Here is an 11,932-nt window from a genome sequence, read left to right as displayed (position 1 = left end):
AGAAAACAAAATTTATTGCTTACAGTTTCGGAAGCTGGAGAGCCCAAAGTCCAGGGAACACATCTGGTGAGAGTTTTCTTTGGTGGTGGCTTTACAGTAATGCTGGGGTCTCACATGGAAGAAAATGGCAGAGCAGAGAAAGAGAGGATCTCATGTGCTATCTTTTTAAAGCCCTCAGAACCATGTCCCTACCACCATTATTAATCCGTTTACTAGGGTATGGTCCTACAATCTAATTATCTCTTCGAGGCCCCATCTTTCAATTACCATAATAGGATTTCCCACCCTCTTTACACTGTCACAGTGGGAACCCATTTTATGGAGACATCAATCCATAGCAATGGTAGAAAATATTATACATTTTAAAAGCCTTATCAAGGGTCACAAACTGCTGAAGTAATATGCATGAATAGAGTGACCTGGTGCAAGACCAACATATTGAACCTGCAAGAGATGAGGTCTCTGGTGCTAGCTCGATCTAAAAGCTCAGCTCCAGTTTGGAAGTCTGGCCAAATGTTGGCAGGTTTATGTTTGTTCCATTTTTCAAAAAAATCCATAAATCTGTTTTTGTTTGTGAAATCTTCTACTATCTAATTTTGGTAATTAGCTTGATTTTTAATAAATCTTTGAGAGAACATAAAACGTATTGGGAATATGGGGCATTGTAGCTGGCAGCCTGCTACTTGCAAAGTCTGCTTAAAGGATGATGAGAAAACTAGGATAGAGAATTAATTAACTTGCTCCAAATCATAAATGGTGTAGAGTCGGATTCAAATCAGGCAATCTGGCTTCATTGATGGTGCTCTCAATCCCCACTCCAGTTCTTAGTCGTGAGGGTGCGTGTGTGCATGCACACAGACAAGTCCATCATAAACGCTTTTGGAAATTTGAAGAAGCATAAATCCGCCTCCTAAGAGTAATATCTCATACACAAACACAAAAAATAAAATATATAGGAGCACAAAGAAAACCAATTATGCTGAAATATAGTTATCAAAGTATTTTGAAATTTTGATAGTGCGGTATGGGTGCTTTTGAATAAGATCTAGTGGCCATCTAATAGGTAAAATAATTTAAAAATAATAGTTAACAACATTTTGAGATTTCTGCAACATTTTTTGTGATATAAAAATATCTGTGATGACACAATCGCAGGTACTGAAATATTGTCTGCATTCATACTTAAAAGAAATGTTACATTTTAATTGGATTTTAGTAAAAAATAAATGTGTAATTTTTTTCATCTAAGTTCACAGACCTCTTGAATTCCATTCATAGACCTCTTAAGAGTCTGTGATCCACAGGTTAAGAACCCAACCTATGCTCCACTACTCTCATGTCTACATTTATGTATTAAGAATAGTTCTTGCCGTTTTGTGGAGAATAAATTGTAGGTAGGAAATCATGAGGGAAAAGGTAGGGATGCCAGTTAGCAGGCTGCTGCAATAGTACTGGCTAAGCAGTAGTCGATGTGCTACTCTGTAGTAGTATACTGTGCAGTAGTATCACCATGCAGTATAGACCACTTGGTCTAGGAAGATGGCAACAGAGATAGGAGACATAGATGAAATCAGTATATATTTTAGAAATAGAAGGACTCTTTAATGGATTGTATGGGGTGTAGATGAGAAAAATGGTGAATCAAAATTTGAACGCATTAGTACCTAAATATCTATACTATCTACATGCATTTTCCCTCTCTTTCTACATCTCTCCACTTTCTTCTTCTCCTTTTACCTCTAATTCACCTTCCTTCTTTGATGACAAGAATCCCGCAGTGAATTACCTACAGCGCAGCTTGAGGAAGTGTCAAGGGTGCTGCATATGTGAGAGAGATCTTCAGATACTGGGGTATGTAACATGCTGAGGAATGGCTAACCTGATACACTGTGATGGTGCAGAAATCTTAACTAGGCTCAGTGAGTGAGGCTATGAGGGCATAGTTCAGGGCTTAACTGATTCCTCAGGAATAGCCTCTACTATAGAAATTCCCAGGTAGAGATTAACTACTTGTTCTCCAGCTTCAGAGACTTATTAACCAGATGAAATGTCTGACTTGATCTTGTCATTTTATGATTCTAATTTAACAATTTTCCGAACAGTACTTTCTACTGTGTCTCCAAATAAACAGTTCCTTTATATTTTCATAAATCCAGACAAAATCTTCCTGTCTATAGTTGAAACTTGTTTATTATCATGCTTTATATGAACTGAATACATAACAATTAAGTCATCATTCCTTTCCAGTTAATATTTTTGATAAATCACGTTTATAATAATTCAAAGCATTTTTATTACTCTGATTGGGTAAATGTTGAGAAAAAAATTCATGAATAATAACTCAAACTTTTTAACCATGTTTATTTAAAAACATTATTGTGATAAGAGACAGACCTAGGGAGCATAGTGTATTTAATATTTTTCCCTTTCTTGCAACCTTGGAATATATTTCAATTAAAAATAAGAAGCCCCAAAATATAATATTTCTTTTGAAAAATACAGACATACAAAGGACAACATTAACTACAGAAATGCGACAAAGCCTAATAATAATTGGCACAGATACAATATTTTAACATTAGTCAATATTAGGTAAATTGACACATTCTATTACAGCATAAAACCATGCCATTTAAGTTCAAGTGAGCATCTCTATTTTTAGTCCAGTACCTGTGATTTTATGCATATTTAACACAACAGCAACAGTTACAATAATAATATTAGTATTCATGTTAACTATTTGTAATTTTCACAGCATAACTACTATTACCACATTTTATAGGTGAGGAAACTGAGGCTTAGAAACATTTTAAAAAATCTTGCCCAAGGGTGCACAACAAGAAAGTGTTGGGACTGGAGTTCAGACCTACAACAGACTGATCCTAGCTAAATGTTGGACAGATGTCCCTCAAAGACAGAGAAATAGATCTTGTACTTTAATGCATCTTTAGCACCTGGTAAGGGCCTAAAACACAGCAGCTGCTCAACAAATAATTATTGAACTAAAGACTGACATTTCAGGAGCAGGGGTTTATATTTACAAACAAATATAGTAATTTTTGCTGAAGAATGGGAATGAGGCAAAAGTACATTTCCACCTTAACTGTTTGTCTAACTTGAGGCAAGAAGGAAGAGTTTATGATTTGTTTAAAAATGAACTAGGATTTTAAATTAAAAATGTAGTTTTATACCTAGCTTCAACAGTACTTTTCTTCATAAGCTTCGGAAGATTTTTTTATCTTGGATGTTAACTATTTGGCTTGGAAGTTGTTTATCTCGAAACATGTTGAGTCCAAGATAAATGTAAGAAACTATTAATGCCAGTTCTCTGTTTGCAAGGCAAGGGCTTGTGTTTTTCTCATGGCACTCACTGTCTGAATCCAAGATGACAGATTGCTTTGAGAACTCTTTTCATAGACTTCAGTCAATTCAAGAAGACACATTCTATCAAGATCTCAAAATATCAGGCAATATTCTAGTTTTGTTAACCCCATATTAGTAATGAAAAACTGTAAAGTCTATTATTTTTTTCATATGTCTTAACAAATCACTGTCTTAGAGAGATCCTAAAACTAGAATATTAAGTTTTATGTGTTAGTGGTTCACACTTGAGGGAGCTATTCTTCAAATTCATACTACTTAAAAATAAGATGTATTTTGGGTAGAAGTCCAAGGGTGATGGAAATGACATTTTTAGTATAAAAAGGGATAGAGAGGTAAAGGGGATCTCTCAAGATAACAAAACCAGGAAATGACAGATCCAAGATTTAATTCCAAGGTCCATGTTTATCCAGAGCAATGTTCTTTGCACCTTACAAGGATTCAGCCTTGAACTAGTTCTATGAATTCTCTGGACCTTTGGTTCCTCAGCTGGTAGGACTGTCTTGTAATAATAAGTCTATTTAATATGGTCAGTAATAAACCAAATTAGGTAGAATCATACTATATATTTCTTAATTGTTCTCATCTTTTCTTCCCACAGGACATATTATATTGAAAATTAGAGACAAAAGTTATACTAGCTTTTTGTTTCATTGATCTTTTGTATTGTATTTTTGGTCTTTATTTCATTTAGTTCTGCTCTGATTTTAATTATTTCTTTCTAACTTTGGGATTAGACGTTCTTGTTTTTCTAGTCCTTGAGGTGTAATGTTAGGTTGTTTATTTGAAATCTTTCTATTCTCTGGATGTAAGCATTTATGGCAACAAATTTTCCTCTTAGTACTGCTTTTGTAGTATCCCATAGGTTTTGGAATGATGTGTTGTTATTATCCTTACTTTCAAGAAATTTTGTGATTTCCTGTTTGACTTCTTCTTAAACCCATATGTCATTTAGAAACATGTTGTTTAATTTGAAGTATTTGTGTGATTTCCAAAGTTTTGTTGGTTATTGATTTCTAGTTTCAATCCATTGTGGTCTGAGAAGATTCATGAATTTATTTCGATTTTTAACAATTTGTTGATACTTGATTTATGACCTACTATGTGATCTGTCTTGGAGAACGTTCCATGTGCTGATGAAAAGAATGTATATTCTCTCATTGTTGAGTGAAATTATATATATATATTTTTTTTTTTTTTGCACACACACACACACGTATATACATGTGTGGTTTTGGGGGAAGATAAACAAACAAACAAACAAAAGTTGTTTTTTTGGAAGATTAACAAAATAGACAAACCACTAGTGAGACTAACTAAAAAAAGAAGAGAGAAGACCCAAATAATAAAAACCAGAAACAAAAAAAGGGGATATCAAAACTGATACTGCAGAAATACAAAGACTCATTAGAGATTTCTATGAACAACTATATGCCAACAAATTTGAAAACATGGAGGAAATGGATAAATTTCCAGACACATCCAAACTAACAAGAATGACCCAAGAAGACAGAGAAAAAGAGAACACACCAATAATGAACAACAAGATTGAAGCAGTAATCAGAAATCTTCCAGTGAAGAAAAGCCCAGGACCAGATGGCTTGACTGCTGAATTCTATGAATTCTACCAAACCTTTAATGAGGAATTAATACCAGTTCTTTCCAAACTATTCAAAAAATTAAAATAGAAGCCATTCCCCCAAACTCATTCTATGAAGCCAACATCACCCTGATACCAAAACCAGACAAATATACAACAAAAAAAGAAAACTACAGGCCAATATCCTTGATGAATTTAGATGCTAAAATCTTCAACAAAATACTAGAAAACAGAATACAGCAACATATCAAAAAGATTATACACCATGATCAACTTGGATTAAACCCAAGAATGCAAGGATGAGTCAACATATGCAAGTCAATAAATGTGATACACTACATCAACAAAGTCATAATCATCTCGATAGATGCAGAAAAATCATGTGACAAATTTAAACTGTCCTTCATGAGAAAGACTCTCAACAAATTAGATATAGAATGAACATATCTCAACATAATATAAGTGATATATGATAAACCCACTGCCAATATCATTCTGAATGGGGGAAAGTTTCTTAAGATCAGGAACATGACAAGAATGCCTCTTCTCTCCACTCTTTTTTAATATAGTATTGGAAGTACTTGCCAGAGCAATTAGACAAGAGAAAGAAATAAAGAGCATCCAAATAGGTAAAGAGTAAATCACATTGTCACTATTCACAGATAATGTGATTTTATACATAGAAAACCCAAGAAATTCTACCAAAAAACTCTTAGAGCTGATAAATGAATTCAGTAATGTTGCAGGATACAAAATCAATATACAAAAATCAGGATCACTTTTGTACTCCAACAACATACTACAAGAAAAAGAGATCATGAAAGCAAGCCCATTTACAATAGTCACCAGAAAAATAAAATACCTAAGAATAAATGTAACCAAAAAGGTGAAAGATCGCTACAATCAGAACTACAAATCAATACTGAAAGAAATTAAAGAAGACACTAAAAGATGGAAAGACATTCCTTGTTCATGGATTGGAAGAATCAATGTAGTAAAAAGGTTCATACTACTCAAAGCCATCTACAGATTCAATGTGATTCCCATCAAAATACCAATAACATTCCTCACAGAAATAGAAAAAGCAATCCAAACATTTAGATGGAACAGCAAAAGACCCCAAATAGCCAAAGCAATTCTAAGCAGAAAAAGTAAAGCTAGAGGCATTACACTTCCTGACTTCAAAATATTTTACAAATCTATAGTAACAAAAACAGCATGGTACTGGCATAAAAACAGACATGTGGACCAATGGGACAGAATAGAGAACCCATAAATCAAACCATGTACTTACAGCCAACTGATCTTCAATAAGGGCTCCAAGAACATACATTGAGGAAAAGACTGCCTCTTCAATAAATGATGCTCGGAAAATTGAATATCCATTTGCAGAAGAATGAAGCTTGATCTGTACCTCTCGCCATATGCCAAAATCAACTCAAATTGGATTAGAGACTTAAATATTAGGCCTGAAACTTTAAAACTCTTAGAAGAAAATATAGGGGAAATACTCCAGGATTTAGGACTTGACAATGACTTTATAAATAACACCCCCCAAACACAGGCAACAAAAGAAAAAATAAACAAATGGGATTATATCAAACTAAAAAGCTTCTGCACAGCAAAGGAAACAATCAACAGCATGAAGAGACATCCTACAGAATGGGAGAAAATACTTGCAAACTATGCATCCAGCAAAGGATTAATATCCAGAATAGACAAATAGCACAGACAACTTCACAGAAAAAAAACCAAATAATCCAATTTAAAAAGGAACAAAGGAGCTTAACAGACATTTCTCAGAGGAAGACATACAAATTGCCAGCAGGTATATGAAAAAATGTTCGACATCACTAATCATTAGGGAAAAGCAAATCAAAACCACTTTGAGATATCACCTCACCCCAATCAGACTGGCTATTATAAAAAAGACAGAGAATAACAAACGCTGGTAAGGATGTGAAGAAAGAGGAACGCTTCTGCACTGTGGGTGGGACAGTAAGTTAGTACAGCCATTATGGAGAACGGTATGGAGGCTCCTTAAACAACTACACATAGAACTTCCATATGATCCAGTAATCCCTCTATTGGGGATATATCCAGAGGATTGGAAAATATCAGTTCAAAGGGTACTTGCGTTCCCATGTTTATTGAAGCTCTATTTAGAATAGCCAGGCAATGGAACCAACCTAAATGTCCATCGATGGATGATTGGATAAGGGATTTGTGGTATATATACACAATGGAATACTACTGAGCCATAAAAAAGAATGAAATTCTACCATTTGTAGCAACATGGATGAGCCTGGAGAAAATTATTCTAAGTGAACAACCCAGCTACAGAAAGAGAAGTACTGCATGTTCTCACTCATAACTGGGAGCTGAATCCATAACTATATGAACAACAGAGAGAGAGAGAGAGAAAGGAACAAACAAACAACAATCACTGTAATATATTGAACTTTTAGAAAACTAAAGGTGGAAAAGGGGAGGCGGGTGGGAAGGCGTCTAATGAGGAATTGATCAATGTGGACATGAAGAATGATTGCATATTGTAATGATGAATAAGCTAACTATCCTGATCTAACCACCACACGTTGTACACAAAAAAATCAACATTATTTATTACTGAAAATTAATGTTATACCCTACATGTATATATAAAAATTATCAAAAAAAGTCACAATAAAAAAAGATGCCAAACACCAAAAAAAAAATAAATTAAATAAAATAAAGAAAGAAAGAAAAAAGAAAAAGAAAAAGTTATACTAAGGCTAACAATATTTTTAACTTTTTTATTTTGGAAATAAAAACCTTGTCTAGAATTTAATACTTAATAATTTTCCCAAACATTTAGTTTTGGTAGTAAATGAATTAATCATATCTATAATTTTAGCCAGGTTTTGAGAGCCAATCATTTGAGTAGTTTACTTTCTATGGTTTAAGCTTAAAAAATTGTCATTTGATAATTATTTGCTACATTAATTACCAAGTATGATAGTGATATGCACCCCTGTTCAGTTCCTCCAAACTGTTCTCTTATGCTCAAAGTTAACTCAGGACTCAAACATTTGGACCCACTGGATCAAGATTGTTCAACATTATTCAAAAGAATCTCTTCACAATATCAATTTTCTCATAAAAATATTTCCAATATTATAAAAAAACCTGTCATACCCAACACTCCTAATTAATGTTCTAAATTAAAGTGGAAACCCTCAAAGTACCATAAGTCTGTGCAGCAGAGTGGGAATGTTCTGGGTTAGAAAACAAGACCAGTATTTTATCTCGGGATTCTCTAAGTAGTCTTAACCTAAGGTATATGTATAGGACTCAGGGGTCCACAAAGCACAGAATTTATGTTCACAATTTTGATAATGTGTGAATTTATCTATGAAAATAACCTTTAGATTTCAACAGGTTATCAAATGGATCCATAATCTCAAATCATCTTGCATTTTGATAAGGGCTACTATCAAAAAGACAAAAAACAAATGCTGGTGAGGATGCAGAGAAAGGGAACTCTTGCATGCTATTGGTGGGAATGTAAATTAGTACAGCCATTATGGAAAACAGTATGGAGGCTCCTCAAAAAAGCTGAAAGTAAAACAACCATATGGTTCAGCAAGTCCACCACTGGGTATTTATCCAAAGGAAAGGAAATTGGTATACTGAAAAGATAGCCGCACCTCCATGTTTACTGCAGCACTATTCACAATAGCTAAGATATGGAATGAACCGAAGTGTCCATCAACAGATAAATGGATAAAGAAAATGCGGTATATATGCACAATGAAATACTACTCAGCTACACACACACAAAATGAAATTCTGTCATTTGTGGCAACATGGATAAGCCTAGAAGACATTATGTTAAGTGACATAGTACAGAAAATACTGCATGTTCTCACTCATATGTGGGAGCTTTAAAAGTCGAGTTCACAGAAGTAGAGGGTAGAATTGTGGTTACTAGAGTCTGGGAAGGCTGGGGGGAGGAGGGAAATAGAGAGAGGTTGGTTAACAAATACAAACTGACAACTACATAGGAAAAATAAATTCTAGTGTTCTAAAGTAGTAAGAGGTGTCTGTAATTAACAATAATTTATTGTCTATTTTCAAATGGCTAGAAGAGAGGAGTTCAAATGTTCTCAGCACAAAGAAATAATAAATGTTTTCAGATGAATATGCTAATTACCCTGATTAAAACATCACACATTGTGTACATGTATCAAAATATCACTATGTACCCCCATAAATATGTACTAATAACATATGTAAATTAAAATAGTAATAATAAACAAAAAGAAAAATGCTTGCAATACTGCACTTTTACACAAGATGTTATGTATCTCTCAACCCTGTCTTCTTATTTTCTTTTTTTCTTTTTTTTTTTAATGTATGCGCTTCTTTATTAATGCATTAAAGAATAAGATCCAGAGGTAGGTCTTTTTTAAAGATGTAGATGAGTGTAAACAATATATTTCGAGATATCTGCAACAACTATAAGAGGATATAAAGATATTCGTGATTTATCTTGGAGACAGAGTCAAAGGTACTGATAAAATGCCAAATATCAAAAGGTTAGTGAAAATAAAGATGATTTTTAAAATTTTATTATTATTTTTTTTGCTATCCAACTTCATTGTCCTCTGAATTTTATTCACAGCTCCCCAAGGAGTCTAGGCTCAGAACCCCTGCAGGTAGCACAATCTGAATCAATTCTCTCTTTCCTCTGGTGCTCTTCTGCCTCCTGTAGCAGAAGCATCTCGTTTCACTCTAAAATTACAACTGATTAGCTATAGTTAAAAGCATTGCAAGGTAATTGTGAGTGATATATTAAGACTCTTCTTTTTTTTTTCTGTCTTCTTATTTTCATTAATTTAGGCTAAGTGACTTGAAAGGCAGACTCTAAGTTTGGTTTTCTATTGCTCAAAGAACAAAACTGGCGATACTGCATCTCAGATGGGAGATCTCTGTTCACTGCACTGGATATTATGGAGAAATTTTCCCAAGATTGAAATATTGGCTACTTAGCTTTTTTTTCACTGCAGTTTTCATTTCCTCGTTTCTCAAAGTATAGACAAGTGGATTCAGAAAAGGGGTGAAGATGGTATAGAAAACGGAGAGAATTTTGTCCACCAGGAAGTTTGTGAAAGGCCACACATAAATGATGATGCACGGCCCAAAGAACATTAACACAACTATGAAATGTGCAGTGCAGGTAGAAAGAGCCTTAGATGATCCTGTGGGCGAGAGGCCCCTGAGCGTGATAAGAACAATGATGTAGGAGGTGAACAAAAGCAGAAGACTTATGAGAGCAATCACACCACTGGTTGAGATCATGAAGATCCCAAGAACATATATATCTATACAAGCCAGCTGGATGACCAATGGAAGGTCACAGAAGAAACTGTCTACAACATTGGGACCACAGAAGGGCAAGTAGAGGGTAAAAGCTAACTGGCTCATTGTATGCAGGAATCCCACTGTCCAAGAAGTTACCACGAGCCCAACACACACTCTGGGGCTCATAATTGTTGAATAATGGAGAGGTTTACATATGGCAATATACCTGTCAAAAGACATGGAGATCAGCAGTACAATCTCAGTCCCAGTGAAAAGGTGCAAAAAAAAGATCTGAGAAATGCAGCCCTCAAAAGAGATGGTCTTACGCTGAGCAAAGAAGTCCGTGATCATCTTTGGCGTGGCAAAGGAGGACAGGCACATGTCAATGAGAGACAGGTTGCTGAGCAGGAAGTACATGGGGGAGTGGAGGTGTGAGGTGGATAGGATGGTGAGAAATATCAGGCAGTTTCCCAACATAGTCATTAAATAGAAAATGGAAAACACCACGAAGAAGAAGATCTGGAACTCAGGGGAATCAGTAAGTCCAAGTAACACAAATTCAGATACTCTGGAATGGTTAAAGTCCTCCATTGATTTGCAGACTCTGCTCTATAAACTTAAAAGAAACAGAATGACAAAGCTGGAAATATGTGACAACTACATATGAAGGATTTATGATATCGCTTAATTACTAGAACACTGATTATCTAAACTCCAACTAAAAACATTCAAAATAAAGATTTTTCTTTCTGGAAGCATAAACAATTGCTATCGGATATCACTTGAAAAGGACAACTTCTTGTCATGACCCACACCAGTACAGGTTGGGCTACCCTCATTATATGCACACAATGATATAACCTGTCTCAATACTACCTAAGGTGACACACGATGCATATTTAGAGAGGAAAATTAAGTTAACTTTTTGTACTGTACTGGATGAGGCACATAAAAAAATAATAAAAATAAGGGTTGAAATCTCAAAGGTTTCTCTAACACCAAAAAATAAATTACATTGAATCAGCTATTATTGAATATAAGATTTATTTAACTTTAATGAAATAATTTAAGAAAATCCATTAAATGTCCTATGAGGATGATAAATTATTTATTTTTAAATTTTTTAATTCCATAAAAGTATTGGCGACCAAAAGGAATACTGGTAATATATGAGAATTATTCCCAACTTTTGTTATTTTGTGATCTCAGAAACATTTTTTAAAAAGAGTATAATCTTCCTTTGATTCTCTTCAGCTACCCCCAAAACACTATTACTTTAAACAAGGGGGGAAAAGGGAAAAAAAATACTTTAAGGACTCAGAATCATTTTTCAAAATTATTGTTTTCATTTGCAGTACTTACCAACTTCTTAAACCTTTATTTCCTATGTGATATCAATGGCTTTACCAAATAGTCAAAAGTGTAGTACAAAGCACATGAAAATTAGTCCTGATAAATGAAAGCTAATTTTATGACCAGATAGGGTTTGCTCTTTCAACCACCTTATGAAATTTAAACCTTTGACTAGACAAAGTTTAGCTGAGTTATTTGGAAAATTATCAAGATTATGGGAAAATTTGATCAAACTAAAATTAATTAAGTAAA

General features: G+C 34.2%; 1 protein-coding gene across 1 annotated transcript; it reads right to left on the bottom strand.

The window, feature by feature from the left end:
• Positions 1-9,973: 9,973 nt before the first annotated feature.
• LOC134373679 (olfactory receptor 4K2-like) lies at positions 9,974-10,918 on the bottom strand. Its single transcript, XM_063091661.1, has one exon. The coding sequence runs from the start codon at positions 10,916-10,918 to the stop codon at positions 9,974-9,976; it is 945 nt and encodes a 314-aa protein (XP_062947731.1).
• Between the last annotated feature and the right edge of the window lie 1,014 nt (positions 10,919-11,932).

This window comes from Cynocephalus volans, chromosome 3 (assembly GCF_027409185.1).
Source record: "Cynocephalus volans isolate mCynVol1 chromosome 3, mCynVol1.pri, whole genome shotgun sequence".
Taxonomy (NCBI): domain Eukaryota; kingdom Metazoa; phylum Chordata; class Mammalia; order Dermoptera; family Cynocephalidae; genus Cynocephalus; species Cynocephalus volans.
This window is presented reverse-complemented; position numbering and strand designations above follow the sequence as displayed.